This window comes from Acomys russatus, chromosome 32 (genome assembly GCF_903995435.1).
Source record: "Acomys russatus chromosome 32, mAcoRus1.1, whole genome shotgun sequence".
Lineage (NCBI taxonomy): Eukaryota > Metazoa > Chordata > Mammalia > Rodentia > Muridae > Acomys > Acomys russatus.
In genome coordinates, this window is record NC_067168.1 from 49,055,963 (window position 1) to 49,076,609 (window position 20,647).

The 20,647-nt window shown below is 47.2% G+C and overlaps 2 protein-coding genes across 2 annotated transcripts in view; one reads left to right on the plus strand and one right to left on the minus strand.

The window, feature by feature from the left end:
* Positions 1–6,182, plus strand: part of LOC127184023 (phosphatidylinositol-3-phosphatase SAC1) — a 142,306-nt gene extending 136,124 nt beyond the window's left edge. Inside the window, exons 15-20 of the mRNA XM_051140236.1 lie at positions 393–462; positions 570–642; positions 1,421–1,514; positions 1,623–1,715; positions 2,320–2,377; positions 5,605–6,182. Coding sequence (XP_050996193.1) covers positions 393–462; positions 570–642; positions 1,421–1,514; positions 1,623–1,715; positions 2,320–2,377; positions 5,605–5,741 — 525 coding nt within the window. The 3' untranslated portion in view covers positions 5,742–6,182. The remainder of the gene's footprint in view (positions 1–392; positions 463–569; positions 643–1,420; positions 1,515–1,622; positions 1,716–2,319; positions 2,378–5,604) is intronic.
* A 6,342-nt stretch (positions 6,183–12,524) lies between these two features.
* Positions 12,525–20,647, minus strand: part of LOC127183928 (sodium- and chloride-dependent transporter XTRP3B) — a 30,930-nt gene continuing 22,807 nt past the window's right edge. The window contains exons 8-12 of the mRNA XM_051140059.1: positions 19,901–20,063; positions 16,739–16,943; positions 16,143–16,302; positions 13,727–13,892; positions 12,525–12,774 (exon numbers count right to left, since the gene is read on the minus strand). Coding sequence (XP_050996016.1) covers positions 12,625–12,774; positions 13,727–13,892; positions 16,143–16,302; positions 16,739–16,943; positions 19,901–20,063 — 844 coding nt within the window. The 3' untranslated portion in view covers positions 12,525–12,624. The remainder of the gene's footprint in view (positions 12,775–13,726; positions 13,893–16,142; positions 16,303–16,738; positions 16,944–19,900; positions 20,064–20,647) is intronic.

A 20,647-nucleotide genomic window follows, 5' to 3' on the forward strand; every position in this document is an offset into this window, starting at 1 on the left:
GTGGGCGCTGTTTTGGGGAGGATGATAGGTAGCATGATTGTTAGAAGTCCTTGGGTGCAGAGTGGCCTGGATGTGGAAGCGTGGGATTGGCGGGGACGGTGACAGTGACGGTGTGGACAGGAAGGAGGGAGCAACCACCACGGCTCCCAGCAGCTGCCGAGCACATCTAGACATTGTCCCCACTGTTCTGGGGCTGAAGGAAGTGTGGGAGGCTAGCTTCCTGCAGTCTGTAGGGGGTGGACAAGAGCTCTGACACACTGGGGCACACCTGTGTTTTGCACCAGCAGGAAGAGAGCCCCCATGGTAGGGTTTGGGGACGGTTTCCTTTTCTTCCACAGTCTGCTCTGCTGCAGTCTCATCACTCACAAACACGGGTGTGACTCTTGTTCTAGAGACTAGGAGTTCTGCACGTAGGACAAAAGCTTGAAGAACAAGATGAATTTGAGAAGATTTACAAAAATGGTAGGTAACTTAATAGGAGCAAAGTTATTCAAATTTTGAAATTAATATTTTGCATTAGAACTTTAGTTGGCACTTTAATCATTATGAGCTTTGTTTTCCCCCCAAAGCCTGGGCCGATAATGCTAATGCTTGTGCCAAACAGTATGCAGGAACTGGTGCCTTGAAGACTGACTTTACAAGGTGAGCCATGCTTTTAGCTTGTTCTTCACATCAGTGCGTGATGGTCCCAGTGCTTTCTGGAGTTCTATGGGTCTGTGGTCAGCTTTCGGGACCTGGGCCTCACCAGCTTGGGCACTGGTGAGCACTCGTTGGGGCAGTGTGGTGCACAGAGGGCTGTGAGCTGGTCTTCTGCAGAGCTCTAGATGATGCTCCTGCTCCTTCACGTGTCCCAAGTGCTTCTGGATCTTTACTGTAACCCTGTAGAGGGTCCCAGGGAGCAAGCATGGTTCCCAGTTGCTGTGTCGTTTTATACCTCCTAACATGGGCTGCACTTCTTTTCATAGGGTTTTGGTTTGTTTTTTTGTAGCTAAAACTATTTCACTCTCGCATCTACTTTGGTAATGTTTTACAGAACAAATACAATTGACTGGCCCTCTTATCCATGGTCTGTATCTGTGGATTCAGCCAGCCATTAACCAAAAGTGTTTATGAAAAAGTATTTGTGTCTGTACTGAGCATGTGCTGTTTTTTTTCTGTATCACTATTTCCTCAATAATACAGGCTAATAGTCATTTGCCACATATGTGCATGGTATTAGACATCATGAATACCTTAGACATGGTAAGAGGGTGAGAATAGGGTATGTGGAAACACGACACCTCTCTCTCTATATGAGGGACTTGGAACATCCGTAAACTGGTGTCTAGTACAGGGAAACAACTATATAACAGTCACTGCTCATAAAGCTGAGGACCTAGTGTGCATGTATATAATTTAAAACTGAGCCTTTTTTAACCAGAACTGGAAAAAGAACTCAATGGGGACTTTTAATGGATGGCTGCAACTCGTTACTGCGGTATTACAAGAACAACTTTTCTGATGGATTTAGACAAGTAAGCGTGTGTTTGCTGGGTTTTGGCATTGAACGGATGCATCTTTACATTGTTACTCAATGTTGTCAAATCAAGTTTGAAAAGTTCACAACTTCCTTTCTTTTACAGGATTCCATAGACTTATTTCTTGGAAACTATTCAGTGGATGAATTAGAATCTCATAGTCCTTTAAGTGTTCCACGGGACTGGAAATTCCTGGCGGTAAGAAATGTTTTATGATTTTCAAGATTGGAACTATTGTGTCTGAAGGTGTAGAAAACACCTCTGCTGAAAACATGGCATGCTGTTGTAAACGGAATGTACACTTTTATTTCTGTCCCAAAGAGAAGGAAATAATTGAATAGTTTGCTTTCTTTCATGACTCTACCACAAATCCTTGTAAGAACACATGAGGAACTGTGGAGGAATCCCTTTTTTCAGGAGAACGTCACTCCCTCTGTGATCAGGGGATTGCTAGAGATAACTTTGTAAATGAGGAGCGGAGCGTGTCTGGGATGCTCTGCTTCTTTGTGACCTCTCCTAGGCCCTCATGCCAGAGTGCAGAGGCCCTGGACGGAAGAGAGGTCTGCTGCCCCGATGGTCATTTTGCCAGGTTGGGAGCAGAAGCACCCTTCCTTAAGTCCATAACTTCATCAGTCTGGAGACGGAGGGCACTGTGATTGAGCCTATAGACAGTGGTATTCGATTTAAAAATAGAAACAAACCCTGCATGTATTAGCCTGCAGACGTTTTGCTCTTTTTCGGGCTGGGTGGGTGTGGGCGGCCGTGTAGCTCGTTCCTAACCAGCTGTCTGAACTGTTCCCAGTTGCCCATCATCATGGTTGTTGCCTTTTCAATGTGCATCATCTGCCTGCTCATGGCTGGTAAGTGCGCTCTCAGTTCATGTTTTCCTTTCCTTCTGAGACTGTGTCTTACTGTTTAGCTCTGTCTGACCTGGAATTCTCTATGTAGACCAATTTGGCCTTGAACTAAAAAAGATCTGCCTGCCTCTGCCCCGAGTGCAGGGATTAGAGGTGTGTGTCACAGTGCCCGCCTCTTAGTGTTCGTCTGTCAGAGTGTTGAACTTGGTTGTGCATCTTGAGTTTTGAGTCCACTCAACACTTGATGTTAACTTGCTAAGCTTAGTGAGTACTTTGGTAATGGGTTTTATTTTGTCTGTGTTGGTAGTGGTAAGCATCACCCTGCACTTAGGCACATTTCTAACCGTAGTTTTCTGCGCTTATTCGTGGCCAATTCTTTGTTTAGAATCTTGTTTTTTTTCTTTTCTTATTTTAAATTACCATACAGGCTATTTGATATCATTATGGCATTTTCAAACAAAGTATTTTTATGATTCTCCTCCTGTATCTCCCCCACCACTTTCTCCTTTAATTACTATTATCACATGAGGGGTGCACATGTAGAAGTCACAGGACAACTTTGTGGAATTAATTCTCCTTCCACTTCTATATACAGGGATCAAACTCAGGTTGCTAGGCTTGCAAAACTCATGCCTTTACCCACGAAGTCCTGGGCTTTAACTTTGTGTGTGTGTGTGTGTGTGTGTGTGTGTGTGTGTGTGTGCGCATGTGCATGTGTGTGTGTGTGTGTGTGTGTGTGTGTGTACCTTAAGTTAATATAGTTTCTCTTTTTCTTGTTGCTAGATTACTATGCTGTGTGACAAGCGCCTTTACCCACTGAGCTATTTTGCTGGCCTTCATTTATAATATTTTGGTGTTTATTTTGTTTCTTGAGACAGGGTCTCTCTGTTTCGTCCTGGCTATCTTGAAACTTCTGTGTAGACCACCATCTTGATGGCATCCTGCAGATGCACTTCCCTGACCTCCCATGCCTTCTGTTCCTTCTTGTAGAAGCCTGGCTTCCCATAGCTCTCTGTACTTTTCTCCTAGCATGTTCACTGAAGCCATGAATATGCAGACATTTTTTTTTTTTCAGAGGAGGAATGCCGTCCTTGGTGCACCTGGTAGAATCAGCATGTACTTTTCTGTACAGAATGATTTTCTCACTTGTCTTTGACACTCAGTCTTCAGATTTTGAGGCAGAGACTGTTGTGTTTATTGCTTTGCTGGGCTATAGTTAGGTCTCCGTTGTTCTCAGGGTTAGGGATTGGCAGCCCACCACTACCATCCTCGTCTCTTCCCTCGGTTGCCCTTAGGAGGCAGTGGAATACCATGCATCCCTGCCCTCATCAGAGTTCAGCACTGTGAGCAGTTGCCACGTAGTTTGATGAAATAATAAAATTACAGGGGAAACGCCATAGTAACTTGCTATTCTAGTTAGCAAACGTCTGCAAAGAGCCAGACAGTAGATAGTTTTTGTCTTTATCTCATGCAGTCGTTGTAGTATGTCCTTTGGCCTTCTGAAAATGAAAAGTCCATTCTAACCTATAGTAAAAACAGGAAAAGGCATGGCAATTGCTTGCAGTATCAGTCTGTGCCAGGTTTTAAGGCAAGAAGGAAAAAGGGCAAATCCAGTCAGCATGTGCTAATTGCTCAAAGGCCAACAACTGGTTTGCAGTCACTCCCAGGATCCTCCAACTTGTGTCTTAGAAAGCACTGTGCAGGTCTGGAAAGATGGCTCAGCTCACAGCAACAGCCACCACCACTGTGCCGTGGGCCCTCATCTCCCTGTGAGATGGGTTTGTTTTATTTTCTGTGCTCAACATTGGTTAAAGACCTTCTGCAGGGCTTACGGCAAAGTAATCCAAAGATCTCTGCCTGAGTGAGTGGGGGGCGGGGTCCTCGGGGAGCCCTTTCTTGGCCTGGAAGAAGCACAGTGGCACAGTGCTTACTGAGCATGTGTGAGTCCTGTCTAAGTCCCGTCATGGTTAAGTTTTTTCCCCCAACTTAATGTAAGCTAAAATCATCTGGGAAGAGGGAACTTCACTTGAGAAAATGCCTTTACCAGACTGGCCTGTGGGCAAGTCTCTGGGGCGTTTTCTGGATTAATGGTTGATGTGGGATGGCCTAGCACACTGTGGGCAGTGCCAACCCTGGGCAGGTGGCCCTGGGTTATGTAACCGTGCAAACTGAGCAGCCGTGGAGAGCAGCCTGCTTAGGAGCACTCCTCCATGGTCCTCTAGGTCTCTCTGCCTTGAGTTTCTGCCCCGGCTTCCTTCAGTGATAGACTGTAAAGCATAGGCCAAATAAAGCCTTTCCTCTGCCAAGTTGCTTTTGGTTATCATATCTGTCACAGCAGTAGAAACCAAACCAGACAAATACCCAAACAAACACTGATTGGTCTTCTGTACAGCACCCTTTAAAACTCAGAGCTTTGAAAATTGGTAATGTTGCAAATTTAGGGATAATTTTGAATAAAAAACAAATCCAGAATGCTGTGGCTGGTACCTGTCAGGTAACGCACGTGGTTGGGGCTGGTTTTCATCCTTGCTGTGGTTGAGAGGGAACATAAGTGCACCCCAGCCCTGATGTGCTCTGCCTTCCATCCCTAGAGCGCTGGGATCTTACTTGCCAGTTGACCCTACATGTATTTCTCTGCAGTCGAGGCCAGCAGATGCAGAAGAGAAGTGAGCTAAGGCTTAGCTCTTCAAAGAGAAAACCAAAATAGGTCTTTGCTCCATGGGTGCTGCTAACCTTCATAAACTCCACCAGCAGAGTTGTATTAGTGCTATTACAGCATATTACGATCTATACAGTTAACTTTAATATGTAACTTTCCTAAAACCCATATTCTGTAAAGTGTGTTTTGTATAGGTATTTTGAGAAATCTCATTGACCATAGAACTATGATTAAGCTGTTAGTAGTAGTTTTTTGTGCTAGTAAAGCATTTAATCTCAATGGCAGTTATGGCTTGTGTGGTGGTGTGAAGGATGGTCCAGGTCTTACTGCAAGGCCTCTGCTCAGTAGCCTCAGCACCGCTGGGCACTTCTCATGGAGACAACAAGTTCTTAGGGGCCCATAGCTGATGGTCTATTGAGCCTTGCAGACTTGAGGCCCCTGGTTTAAACCTTAGGAGGTTCTTGTATTTTTCCTGTGGACGTGCTAGTAAACGTCATTGTGAAGTTATACAACTGACCGCTAGATCTGGTATCAATAAATGATGCGTTATCTTTGTTTTTAATATCAACAGGTGACACTTGGACAGAAACATTGGCATATGTCCTCTTCTGGGGAGTTGCAAGCATTGGAACATTTTTTATTATTCTTTACAATGGCAAAGATTTTGTTGATGCACCTAGATTGGTCCAGAAAGAAAAGATAGACTGAATTTGTGTTTGTGGAAAGCGGCTTGGCTTGGAAGACTCCATGATGCAGAACTGGAGTCTTTACTGACCTGCTTTCCACATGAGCCCCAAGGTTGTCTTACGGCATCTTTGGTCCAGACGCACCTCTTGTGGTCTGGCTGGGTGACGCCTTAGAGCTGCTCTGATGATCTCTTTACAGTTGGGATGTTAATATCTATAATTTGAAGCTGTGCTGTAATTGACATGTAACTTAACTTCAGCTCACAAATCAGAAGAAGTCTATTCACTGTCAAGCTAATCAGCAGTTCACAGATAAGTAATATATTTTAAAAAATTTAACTTCTTTCATTATTTAAGACGAAATTATTTTTCTAGCTCTGTTTCACCATTGTCACTGTAAAGCAGTCACTGTTAGCAAGCATATTTTCCGTGTATCCTTGGACTTTTCTGAAAAGTTTAATAATACGCTAATTCTACTATGTTATAGAATGTCTCAAAGGTAGTTTGATACATTGTGATTTCACAGGAAGGAAGAGGACATTAGGATCTAGAGTTGTGCGAAGTTTCTAGTAGCTGCCTCTTGGCTTCAGCCAGCTTGTGCTGCTGTAGCACCCTAGCAGCTCAAATGTCATGGGAAAAAAAAGTTGAGATATGTTTTATCTTTTTAGGAAGGTATAAATGAAATCAAAGAATGTAAAGCCTGTCTCTGTGCGAAAGGTCCAGGGTTGCCTCTTTAAGAACTGCTCCCCTGTGGAAAATACACTGAACTGGCCAGCTGCTTCCTCCCATGTCTTGTAGGATTTTGGGGGGCATGGCTTACTCACTGAGACATGCGGGGGGTGGGGGTTACTCACTGAGACATGCAGGCCTCAGAGAGGGTCCTGTGCTAGATTTGACTGACACTTGAGGCAGCAACTGCTTCTCCATGCATGATACTCTTGCTTTTTCACTCTGTCAAGGTTTTTTTTGGCTGTCAATGAGTGTCTGAAATTTAGTGCTTCCAGGTAGCCATAGTTCTCCAAATCAAGGACCAACTTTAATTATGCATAAAAGAGATGGAAAACTACGCTTCACAGGCTGTGCATAGTTGTAATTGTAAGACAGGTTATATATTAAAATTGTAATTATGAGGTTTAGACATTAGAACAGTATTTAAGGTGGTATCATTGCACTATCTCAATCCAGTTAAACACTGCTAAGGTACATCAGTGTTTTGCTTGAAAATATGTAGGTTTTTTTTCAGTGGCAGTACCTTATGTTGTCCTTAAATATTTCTAAAAGCGCCTTTGTTTTAACATTACCTTTTTTTTCAACATTATCTTTTATACACAGTAAGAGTTACTGCGTTTAGAAACTCTGGGAAAATCTTGTGTAGCTTAAAATCAGTAATTAAAGCTTACAATAGGATAAAAGTAAATAGAGCCACCTGTTCTGACCATGTAAATAAGCATAATTTGTTCCAAAGATAGAATATTGATGCCCAGCCCATGTCTACAGTAATATATTACTCAAAAGCTGCTGGGCATTTCACAGTAAGCACTTCCTGTCAACAGCTACAGCAAACACCAAATCTGAACCACTAATGTGGTGGACCTGCAAGGGCTGCTGTCAGAGCGTTGGGCTGCAAGTGATCAATGTTCCAGAGCCTGCAGTGATTTGTTTAATTCATTTACTGTACATCCATATGCAAAAATAAAATGCCATATTCTTTTTAACCACTGTTGGTATTGTTTGTGTTTTTATTATACTTGGTATTTTTGTTTAATCTTAAAGCAATAATTGATTGCTACAGAAATACTAGTCACCATAAGCAAACAAGAAAACCAGTAACTTCTAACTTGTTGTCCAGTAATCACCTAAGGCTTTTTTTTTTTTAATGCTAGGGAACATTTAGTAATGCATAATGTTAAGTGATGGTTAATGTCCATAAAAGTGTCTCTACTTCCAAATCATCATTTGTTTCGAAGTGATGCAGGTGGCCACGTGATGAAGAAGTATGGGTGGAGAAGATCGCAGCTGATACACGGGAAGACAGTGTGTGTGGGAAGTATTTTCAGGGCTGCAGACGTAGCCCTGTTATTAGAGCACTTACCCCTGGCATGGTCACCAGCACCCTGTGACCCTGGAACGGTGGCCACACCTGCGACCCCAGCACCCTGTAGCCTTGGCATGGTGGCCACACCTGTGACCCCAGCACCCTGTGACCCCAGCACCCTGTAACCCTGTCATGGTGGGTGGCCACACCTGTGACCCCAGCACCCTGTAACCCTGGCATGGTGGCCACACCTGTGACCCCAGCACCCTGTGACCCCAGCACCCTGTAGCCCTGGAATGGTGGCCACACCTGTGACCCCAGCACCCTGTGACCCCAGCACCCTGTGACCCCAGCACCCTGTAGCCCTGGCATGGTGGGTGGCCACACCTGCGACCCCAGCACCCTGTAACCCTGGCATGGTGGGTGGCCACACCTGTGACCCCAGCACCCTGTGACCTCAGCACCCTGTGGCCCTGGCATGGTGGTGACCCCAGCACCCTGTAGCCCTGGCATGGTGGTGACCCCAGCACCCTGTAGCCCTGGCATGGTGGCCACACCTGTGACCCCAGCACTTGGGAGATGGAAGCATGAAAACCAACTTAGGGTCATCCTCAGCTACATAGCGAGTTTGAAGCCATCTGTGATACGTGAGATTTTGTCTTAAAAAAAAAAAAAAAATGGTTTTCAAAGAAGATGTAGAAAAGTGTCAGTGAGCTTGAGGGAAATACTGAGTAAACACCTTGTCGCAGGACGCCCTTGCCTGCCTCTGTGGGAAATGAGATGAAATTCCTTGAAAATGGCATCCAAGATACATACACACAATGTACATGTGTGTGTGTGTTTTGTACATAAATACAGTATTTTATATTTACTTATATATGTGTGTGTATATGCTTTAAAGACTTATTTCCACATTTCCTTAATTCTTTTCCCTGAGTTCTTAGTAAAGTAACTTCAGCCAAGTGTGGGAGGCCATTTGAATGTATTGTTTGTTCACTGTGAGAGTAGATCGGCTCTGAATGGCCTCACCGTGTTGGTTGACCTGTCACTGTAATGCGTTGTTTCCACACTTAGCAGCTGGAAGCAGCCTGTATTTGCTTGTATTTGTCTCGGTTTCTCTGAATCAAGGCATTCTACAAGGGCACAATTAAGATTCTTCTGGAAGCAGGCAGGATGCCCTTTCAAGATGACGGTCACTGTGGCCAGTGCCGGTTGGGGTGGCCATCCATGCTGACTCTGAACTGAAGCCAGTAATTCCTTCAGACGATAATTTTTTTTTCCACAGCCAGCAATATTGAGTCTGCTGTCAGGATGGAGTGTTGCCCACCACTTTGACTGTACCTTTGCACTAAAGTCAGTGGCTCTAACTCATTCAAGAGGAAGAGATTTCACAAAAGCATCAGTACCAGGATCACTTATGAGGTACAGGACACATACCTCCTGCAGCCAGTAGAGTGAGAACACCAGGGAGGTAGAGGCTGGCACATTGGAAGGAATCCGGGCTGCTTGGGCCATGTGGAGCTTAACCAGGACAAAGGTGAGCAGAATGCTGGTAGCAGGTAAGTTGGAAGGTGAGGGAGAGAGACCGGACAGAAGGTTTTGCTGGTAATGCCGTATGCTGCCAACCTTGATTAGCCATGGTCCCCTCACTGAGAACTACCACTGTTCACACACACACACACACACACACACACACACACACACACACACACAGATTGATTTTTGTTTTGTGTGTTACCTGCATGTATGCATTGCTCTACAGGCATGCCTGTAGAGGCCAAAAGAGTGTGTTGGATCACTTAGAGTCATGCATAGTTGTGAACTACCATGTGTGTCCTGGGAATTGTATCTGGGTTCTTTGCAAGAGTAGCCAGTACCCTTAACCACCGAGTCATCTGGCTAGCTCCAGCGTGTGTGCGAACCGTGTGCATGGCCACACCTGGCTTTTTTCATGGGCGCTGGGATCCAATCTCTAGTCCTCATGCTTGCACAGTAAGTGTTGTGATTCACTGAGCCATCTCTCCAGCTACCCCCTCCTCAATCCTTTTTTCTTTTATAGTTGTTCTAATTTTAAAGATAGTGTCTCACTATGTGGCCCAGATTGTCTCCAAACCTGTGGTCCTCCTGCCTCTGCCCCCTAAGTGCTAGGATTATAAGCATGCCTGACTGCTTTCTTTCACCTTTTTTTGTTGGTTGTGTTTGTTTTGTTCAAGACAGGGTCTCTCTGTGTGACAGCCCTGGCTGTCCTGGACCCGCTTTGAAGACCTGGCTGGCCTCGAACTCAGAGATCCACCTGTTTCTGCCTCCCAAGTACTGGGATTAAAGGCGTGCACCACACGCCCGTCTGGTGTTTTTGTTTTTGAATTTGATAAAAAAAAATTTTGTTTATTTATCCTTATGGATCCTTTGAGCTCAGTTCTCAGATCAGTGGTTGTATCTGGAGCTCCTGTCTCTGAGCTGTTCTTGTGCTATAAGGGCGTATATCTCTGGGACACTGTCGCAGCACACGGTGTCAGTGCAGTATGAAATCACATCTCATCCTCACTTCTCTGAGCATGGACCATCTTTTCATAGTTTTGGGTTTAAATGTGGGCCCTGTTTGGAGCCTGTTGTGGTCTTTCACTTGTTTCCTTATGGATCTGTGAAATTCTGTGTGTTCTGGGAGGGAATGATTTGTTAGTTGTTTGCAGTTGCTCTCCTAGCACGATTGTGCTCCCTTTAGAGGACAGCTTTTGACAGCTGTCACTTTTGGGTCTCATTCTCTCCAGCCAGTTCTGAGTTAGACTGTCAGCTGATTTCAGGGGATGCTTAAACCTCAGTGCTTGCTTTTTTTAATTTTTAATTTAAAAGGTTTGTTTCTCCTCCTTCCTGTGCACCCTGCAGAGTCAGCTGCAGCTCCGCTCCCTAGCTGTGCCTTGGCTCTCACAGTGAGGAGGCTAGCCTTTCTTCAGAAACCAGCTTTGACTGGTAACTTGACCAGACTAGAAGTTACTGAGGCCAGGGGATGACCTTGGGGTCATGTGGGATAGCATTCAGCTGATCTGCTCCCCTGCTGGATGCTGGAGCCCTCTCCTGCTGATTTGAATGCCATTTTCCCAGTTTGCGGTGTTTGGGGCTTCCTGTCTGTCCCCGTGTTGTCACTGCTGAGAGTCCTTCTTGTTGTGGGCAGAGCATGAGCTCCTCACATTTCCTGAATCTTCCAACTTTCTTTCTCTGTTCAGCAAAACCCTTTTCAGAACGCACGTTTCTAAGTGTTCTGGATTAATATAAGCTTTCTTACACATTATTTGTTTTTTTTAAACCTAGGGGTCTATGAAAAGAACTGTCAGGAACACTGGTTTAAACAAAGTGTTTTCTAAATTGTAGGACTTTGAGAGAGGTTTTAAAAATGACTCCTAGGGGCTTGAGAGATGGTTCAGTGGTTATAAGAGCACTGGTCGCTCTTCCAGAGGTCCCGAGTTCAATTCCCAGCCATCTATAATGGGATCTGATGCCCTCTTCTGGCCTGCGGGTGTACATGCAGATAGGGCACTCATAATAAATCTTTAAAAAAAGAGAAAGCAAGGTGACTCCTGCAGAGGGTGTGTGCTGTATAGTGCCATCAAGGTTTTTAGCCAGTGCAAACAACATGTGATTTTCCTGTGAAATCCATTTTGGGCAAGGGTAGAATGAGTTCCCTGGCCTTGGGGTTAAAAATGTCACCTCATGCACCTAAAAGTAAACTGATTTAAAAGCAGTCACCCCATCACATGTGGTGTCTTGTCAGCAAGAAGCAGATCGCACAAACTTGGGTCTCCTAAGAAGCACAGTGAAACTGATGGTTACAAAGTGCCAGTGTTCTGGGACTTATAGAATCAATTATTATCTTCAAAACTGACCTTTGTAGCCAGTGTCCACTGCTGGAAAGAAGGCTGCAGATGGCCGTCAGGGCTGGCACAGGAGGAAGGTCCTTGTGAGGGGTGTATGTGTTTCCAAGGGTTTCATCTTTAGTGTTCAATAAAATTTATTCTATTTGAGGTTCACAACATAGTATCAGGGGTCACATAGGGAGTGTATCTAGTACACTAGAGCAGGCTATTAACTGTGAAAGATTTTGCCCTTTACTAAATCTTCATCCGGTTTTATTGTGCTGTGTACAGCACTCTAGACTTTCCTGCTCGAGTTCTCATTCATCTACAGCTCATTGTTTTCCTCTTCCACCAGGGAGCAAGTCAGGTCACACGGAAGGGGGGCACCCGTTATACTGTAAATACATGGATCGATCAGAATGTTCAAACCACAAAGAAAGAAACCTGCCAGTCAAGAATATCATGCCCATACACTTCAATGATGAAGCAAAACACTTAATCATCATTAAAACAGCCTTCAAGAAATACTGAAAGTTCAGGTATGGAGGCTCATGCCTGTACTCAGCAGACGGCGTGAAGTAAGAGGGTTGTGTGTTTAATCCTAGGCTAACATTGCATATATACTACAAAAGGGTGTAAGTTCTGGCAACAAGTATATATTATGGAAGATAAAGAGTAAAAGGCGCTGGGAGATGGTGGCGCATGCCTTTAATCCCAACAGATGAAGGGAAGTAGATTTCTGTGAGTTCGAGGCCAGTCTGGTGTAGAGTGAGTTCCAGGACAGCCAGGGTTGCACAGTGAGTCTTGTCTTTAAAAACAAACAAGAGTAAAAGCCTACAGTACTTACGGCTGTAGCTAGGTTTCTGTCATCCTGTGATACAGAGAATTAAGTTTCCTTTGCGGATTCAGGAAGCAGAAAATACTTGACTGTAAAGAGCAGCTGCAGAGCTTCCCTGTTGACTATACAGGAAGTAGCTGTGTTTGGCAGGGAGTGACCGACAGGCCTGTGGGACCTCCAGATCTCAGGAGACTAGAAACTTCTCTCTGTTCTTGAAGTGGCGTGTGACAAAAGTCCCCAGGGCTACCAGAGGGATGCACATGGTAGAGGCGGCTACGAGAAGCCCAATGACAGCTAGTGCGTACGTGGGGTAATCCTTAGTCACCACATGGCCCTGCAAGAGACGGGAGAGATTTTGGCTAGTCTAGACTATTTCAGCCTTTATTCCAAAGACGGAAGGGAAATGCTATGAGTTGTTGAGGTCTGAAAATAAAATGCTTCCCCCATACCCAGGTGCCTGCTTCTCCAGCTGCTGGTTCTGCTTTGAAAGGCTCTGGAAACATTCGGAAGTAGGATCTAGGCCTTTAACCCCAGCACTCGGGAGGCAGAGGCAGGTGGGTCTCTGAGTTCGAGGCCAGTCTGGTCAACAGAGCGAGTCCAGGACAGCCAGGGTTGTTACACAGAGAGACCCTGTCTTGAAAAACCAAAAGGAAGGTATGACCCAGCTGGGGAAGCAGGTAACTGGGGCTATTCCTTGGGTGTCAGTCTCTAGAGGCTTCCCCACTGTTTTCTGTCTATCAGGGAGTGAAGAATGTGTCTGCCTCACATTCTCGGTGCTTTGATACTCTGACTCCGCCCAAGAAAGCCCCCATGAAACTGTGGCCCAAGTCTTCCCGCCCTGCATTTAGTTTATCCGGATTTTTGTCAGTGTGATAATAAAAGGAACATGAGAAGGAGTGGGCCTGTAGGCCACATCTCACAGCACCCCTCCCCCTGTACGGCACCTCCGCCTGCACGGAAGCCACGCCCACCTTTCCTCTTCACCCATAGAGCTTTCTCAACATGTAAAGCTTGTAAGGTGTAACTCCTATGAGGGAAGAAGGGGAAAGGTCCACAGGGATGCCGTGGAGGTGACACCTTGCTGCCTGCGCACACCGTAGTTGAAAACCCCACAACCTGTTGTGCTGTACTAGGTCGAGCATCTGTGAAACATGTTCCCATGCTACCACCTGTGCTCTCCCCAAACCACAGCAATGGTGCCTTGGGTCCGAGAACTGGTGGTCTGTGTTCTGAGGTGACACTGTGGGCCCTGCTCTATTCCCCAGCCCTGCAGGAATATCAGGTACCTGAGCGGCATCCCAGGCTTGGTACTGCAGCGTTCCCGTGAGGATATAGTCACTCAGGTAGAAGATGAAGAGGCCGATGATGAGCAGTGGACTCACAAACACCCACATGGCCTTCCAGTACCAGTTGAGGGTGCGGCCAGTCATGGCCCGAAGGTCACTTTCAAATCTGTTTGGACCACAGGGGGAGAGGGGCTGGGTTTATTCATGCTCTGGAGGGAGGGGCTCCAGTTCGCATGCCTGCCACACTTGGGAAGATGCTGTTCTGGTTACCAGTTAGGTTTGACCGTGACCCTGTACCTGCCTGATCCTTTCCTGTCCTGAGGAGGTGTTGAGGTGAACAGAAAAGGCTGAGGCTGCCTGAGGTGTGGGGTGACCATTAAGGAAGGAGTCGTGGGGCATCTCCCTGCTGTTGGCCTTCAGTGGAAGGCTACTGGTGTGAACCAGAGGCTGGTTAAAAGAAGGTGGGACATTGAGGAGGGGAAGCCAGTCTGCTCAGTCCACAGGGCGAGGGAACATTGGTCTCTGCCCACCCATTCAGTCCATTAGAGATAGTTCCAAGTATACTCTGCTGTCCTGGAGATGGTCTCAGAGCAGTCACTCTGCTTGCAAAGGCCTGGCCTTGGCACCCCAGAGCAGGTGAGGTACCTCAAGAGCAAAGCTGCTAGGTTGCAGCCCAAAGACCACTGTCTGTCTTCTCCTGACTGCAATCTGCTTTCTTCTCTTTCTTACTCGGCCTACACATAGCAACAGCATTGCATGGATTTGATGGGTCACTCCTATAGGTTACAATGCTAATATGTGCTTGTTTAAAGGCACTTTGGCACTTCAGGGCCTGAGCAACTCTACATTTTTCAGGGGAGAGGCTGCAGGCCAGGGCTCTGATGGAATTTGATGAGGGCGCTCAGAGCCTGGATGGCCTCAGACCTGCTGCCTAGGCAAGTGGCCTGTGGCCAGATAGGATGCCACTGTCAGCAGCCGCAGCCACCTGCCTCCCTGTGTCTGTCTGCCCATGCATGGTTGGGCAGTCGGCCTGCTCCTTCCTACTGCTGACTGAACTGGGCTCTAGCTTCCCACCAGGAATGTGCAGTGAGCACACCAGGACAGAGGTCAGAGAGTGTTGTAGACCTCTTGTCTCTCTCCTCTTCCCTTCTGAACAGAGAAAGGTAAGGGGAGCTGCCCCAGCAGAGTGAGGAGGAGTCTGTCATTGTTTCCGGGAGGCCACTAGATGGCGATGTCTCCCGAGTGAGCTGAAGGCTCCTCCTGGCCATGGTCTGCAGCACAGACAAGGCTCCCTTCGCTTTTCCCTCCTTCCCAAGATTCCTGTGATATAACTGTCCTCTCTCCAGTCATGTCACCCCCAGGGAGCTGAAGTTCAGACCTCACTTTAACTTTCTTCTACTCTGAAACAACCATACTCCATGACCGGTCTGTTTCTCCCTGAAAATTTCCATAGTGGCTAATCCAGAAACTGGCAACCAAACTAAGGGCTTCAGAAGAGGAAAGAATAGAAATCCCAGTGCTACAAATCAAACCCTCTTGTAGGTTTCCAAGCATTTTTCAGACAGACCCCGAGTCCTGGGGAAGCCACCATGCTGGTTTTACCTAACTTATCCAGGAGGCAGCTGGCCACTGGTGATGCTTCAGCATCTCATGGGACCCTGGTTTTTCAATAGAGTGTGGGGGTGCTTCTCATCGGACAGCCTGACTTTTAGAGTTTCCTGACTGCTTTGACCCAAGCCCCAAACCACTTTAGATCATGATAAAAACCTGAGGAAGAGGGAGGGATGGCACAGCACAGCCCTTTGGCCCAGATCACACTCGAACAGCACACAGTAGCCGGCCCCTGAGTCCCCTCTGTGACTCACTCAGCAGGGCTGGGGGACTTGAGGCCTGAGGTTCTCAAGGGTTCCTTGTTGCTGATTGATGGAAAATGGAGACTCAGACTCCACACTAGTAGGTCTCAGCGTGTAGTCCCTAGAACGCCAAGGGACATCTGCATTCTAGGACCCCAATGCAGACCAAGCTGGTTCTGAACTCAGAGATCCTTCTGTGCTGAGATTAAAGGTGCTCACCACCACGCCTGGCTGAGGCTGCGTTTTCTAACTGGACTCTGGTTCAGGGTTCTTGAAAAGTTCAGATAGTTGTGGAATATCACAGAGTCTAATCCTAGGGCAGAGTCCCCACCGCACCCAGGAAGCCGTGAGTACAGCAGGGCAACAGGGAAACATGCTACCATGCAAAACGAAAAGCAGGTAATAGAACAAAGCTGTTAGTTGCAGGCCGACGGGGGAAGCAAGGGTTAGCTGAGATCAGAGGACAAAGAACAACGGACAGTTCTGGTCTCTCAGGATGATTGTCTCATGAGTGTGGCGCTGCAGCCTACGTGCCCCAGTGGAGGAGGGTCTGGGGTCCTTACCTCTTCAGCCCGTACACATAGCACACAGCTACGGTCTCCACCAGCACAATGAGCAGCAGGGACAGTGTGGCCGCGTAGTCGTTGAATATGTCAAACCAGTAGTTCCCAGCCTCCATGGTGAACACCATGCCGATGGCACAGCTGACGAGGCACACCAGACCTGGGACACAAGAGCAGCGCTTGTCTCTCAGCCTCCCTACGCTCGCCCCGTGCTTATGGCAGCGGGAGCCACAGGTCCCTGGTGTTCCTGGGAGGGTAGGTTCGCCCACATGAGCTGTAGGAGCTGCTGTGCAGGGGATGTCAGCGCATGGAGAACTCAGCTAGGGGCAGCGCATACACTGGGCTGCAGGTACCCAGTCCCAGGAGAGATGCCAAGTGGCAGGAGGTTCTGAGTGAAGAGGGTGTAGCTTCCAGTACAGGGTGAGAACATGAAGGGGATGGAGCCTTGTGTTACCCGTCCTGGATGTAGAGCACAGAGACTCCCACAGCCCTTCTAGAGCTGGCTTAGAAGCACATGGCTCCGGAGGGACCCCACACTGGTTGTATTGCTTTTCCCAGCGCACCCACACCCTGCCCCCTCTGCGTGGTGAACTGACCTGAAATGGCCTCCTTGGGCAGGAAGCTGGAGATGCGCTTGCTGTCCGTCAGAGGGGTGAGGATGGCCGTTCCTGTCCCTACCATGCTTCCCATGCCCAGCATGAGCAACATGAAAAAGTAGAGCACTGACCACAGCTGGGACACTTCCATGTTCTTAATGGCCTCCGTGTAGACGATGAAGGCCAGGCCCGTGCCCTGGACAGCCTGAGAGTGGGGAAATGACACTAGGTGAACACGCCGATAGTCTTTTTTACAAACGTTCACTGTTGGGACCTTAGAGCTGTCCTTATATTAAGCCTGTTTATCTCCTCTGTCTCTGTCCAGGTCCTGAGGCTCAACTGGACTGGCTAGAAATAGCTGGCCAATGTACACCTACACACACACATGCCTACATGCACACACACACACGCCTACATGCACACACACCCTGAACCCTGCATTCTGCTCCCTGCCCCAACTTAACTTTTAGATAAAATACTACAAAATCCCATTTGGATCTTTGTTTCCAATGCCAGAACTGAGGCCTTCAGGGTTGCTTGGTGGTCACATTCCTGTGTTTGCGACCTGCTATGGACGCTGAGCCTACTACTTCTGCTGGACGCCAAGTCCCTTTTGGCATCTATGAAGGGTCCTGAGTGGGTAGGTTTAGACCAATCACGGGACTGCTAGAAATTAAGCCAGTAGTCCACAAACCAGGGTTCAGAAAACAACAGGAAGATGATCACTATGCACCAGAATGACCAGCATCTGGGAACTTCTGCTCTTCAAGGATGATGTATATGTGTTGGCAGATTCACAAGTGCTATGCAACTGAATTCTTAATGTTGAAACTTCTACCCCGAAAGTGACTGCTTTCAGACAAGACCTTAGAGTGGGTCACTAAAGTTAGGTAAGGCTTAAAGGGTGGAGTCCTAACCCAGTAAAGGAACACAGAGAGAAAAATCACTGATCCTGGGAGCAAACGTTCACCAGAAACCAGTAGAAATATGAGGAATATCTGTGATATTTTGTTGTGGCAACCTGATTAACTAATATAGGAATATAGGTCAGTTTAGTGGCATACCGGTGGCTGATGTGTAGCCGGGCGTGGTGGCGCACGCCTTTAATCCCAGCACTCGGGAGGCAGAGGCGGGCGGATCGCTGTGAGTTCGAGGCCAGCCTGGTCTACAAAGTGAGTCCAGGATGGCCAAGGCTACACAGAGAAACCCTGTCTCGAAAAACCAAAAAAAAAAAAAAAAAAAAAAAAAAAAAAAAAAAAAAGTTGATGTGTGTCATTCTTACTACTACTGCTGTGCAGAATTTTTGAGAATGAGGGGATTTTTTTTTTTACTCCAATAGGCTTTACCCAGGGTCCTAAGGTGCTGGACACTCAGAGTCATTAAAGATTGGCCTGAAGCAGTGGCCCTGAGTTCATTATCTCTTCTTGCCAATTAAAAGTAAAGATGCAGCCTTTATTAGGAATTACTTCAGCCAACTTGAGACCCATGGCATGAGAAAGAGCCCAGCCCTGACACTGTTAGTGACACTCTGCTATGCTCACAGACAGGAGGCTAGTATGGATGTCCTCCTGAGAGGATTCACCCAGCAGGAGCCAGAGGGGCTAAGGACGCTACAAAACACCTACAGAATCAAGTAACCTGAGCTGGTAGGGGCTCACAGAGACTGAACCATCAACCAGAGACCATACATGGGCTGGACCTAGACCTTATATAACAGATGTGCAGCTTGGTCGCCATATGGGACTCCTAACAGCAGGATCAGGAGCTTCTCTGACTGTTGCCTCCGTCTGGGTCCCGTTCCCTTGTCTAGCCTCCATAGAAGGTGCACCCAGTCCTCCTGCAACTTCATATGACAAGGGGACTTGATATCCATGGGAGATCTCTTCTCTGGGGACAAAGGGGGAGGCTGGGGAAAGGGTAGGTGAGTGGGAGGGACTGGAAGCTCCTGTTGGGGTTAAGTTAATTTAAAAAGTATTTCAGAGGGCCAGGCATGATGACATAGGCCTTTAATCCCATCACTCAGCGCAGTCAGAGACAGGCAGAACTGTGAGTTCAAGGCCAGCCTGGTCTACAGAGGAAGTTCTGGGACAGCCAGGGCTACACAGAGAAACCCTGTCTTCAAAACAGAAAAAGTATAGGAAAGTGAGAAACCAAGGAAAAGCACGAGAAACTCTCAAGAGTGGAAAGAGTTTCCAAGAGGAAAAAAGCAGTTCAATTTCTGTTGTCCCATCTTTTTTATTTGTCCACCCCAATGGCAGAGGGTGGACTAAGATCATCTGTTGACATCAGTTAGTTCTCTGGGCAAGCGTGGTCCACACACTGTGTGCATGTCCTCCTGGTCCAACCAAGGAGACGATCATGCAGTTCATGTACTGCCTCCCCTGTCAAGGGTGGTTCAAGGCCCTGTACGTTGCTCTCTGTCTGCAGCTTTGTTGCTGACCTTGACTTTCTGCTATGGCTGCTATGGCAAGAGCAAAGACCTAGACCTAGCAAAGACATCCAAAGACCTAGGTCTGTGTGATCTAGCTGGAATGCAGACATGCCTTTAGTCCCAGGAGACAAAGGCAAACATATCCCTGAATTCAAGGCCAGACTGGTATAAAGCAAGTTTCAGGTAAAGAAAAGTTTAGGTCAAGGCAAAAGATTTGCAGTGTTTGAGAAATGATGTGTGTGTATGGTGTGTGTGTGTGGTGTGTGTGTGGTGTGTGTATGTGTGTGTGTGTGCGTGTGTGTACCTCCAAATAACAAAAGATTTGCAGCATTTGAGAAATGATTGTGTGGTGTGTGTGTATGTGTGTGTGTGTGGCGTGTATGTGTATGTGTGTGTGTGTGGCGTGTGGTGTGTGTGTGTGCCTCCAAATGATGAAACATTTGCAGCATTTGAGAAATGGTGTGTGTGTGTGTGTGTGTGTGTGTGTGTCTGTTACCTTCCCCTCTGCCTTCTCTGAGTTTGTGAAACTTCAGCAGAGATGAGGGAAGGAAGGAGGACTCAGACTCTAGGGGAGCTCTCCAGGGGAAAGGGTTCCTAGTGGCAGCTGGGAGAGCAGAAGGCCAGTGTCTGCTTCAGCTGCTGCAGGGACAGTAGTCCAGCGTCCTGTCCTCCTTCAGGTCCTCATGGACTGTGTGGCTAGAGTCAGTCCCCACCCTGCCCAGGCCTCTTACCGTGCTCAGCTCAGACTCCAAGCTGCAGTTTCTCATGTGTGGGAATACGGCGCTGTACTTGTCTGGGTAGGTGGATGCCAAGTAGGACTTCACCTCCTCCAGGTTGCTGGCTGTCAGAAAGCCGTCCTCAAGGTCAAAAGAGTTGGTCAGAAGGAGAATCACCCTGGAGAGCAGACCATCACCTTGGCCGTCGTGACTGAGAGGCCACTGGCCCTGGAGAGCAGACCGTCACCCTGACCGTTGTGACTGAGAGGCCACTGGCCCTAACGCCTCTGAGAACCTCAGTGAGGAGAGAGAGGCTGGGCTAGTGATGCTTTGAAAGGGAGGGCTAAGGGGGCACACACCTTTAATCCTAGCAGTCAGGAAGGCAGAGGCAAGCAGATTCCTGTGAGTTTGAGGCTAGGCCACACAGGGAAACTATGTCTTGAAAAAACAAAACAAAACCCCAAACACCCCCCCACAAAAAAAAAAAAAAAAAGAAAAGAAAAGAAAGAAAAAATAAAGGAAGGGCAACCATGAATTTCTGTACAGAGGCTTCAGATCTGAGCAGAGATGAGGACAGGGACCCTGTCCCTACAGTGAGGCTGTTCGACATCTGGGCCAGCGATGTGTGATGAAACTGCATGGGCTGGTAGAAAGGTAACACCACACTTGGGTATGCCTAGTGCTTCTGAGTAACCAAGTAATATTAGAACCACTTAAATTTTTTTTTTTCAAGACAGGGTTTCTTGTGTAGCCTTGGTTGTC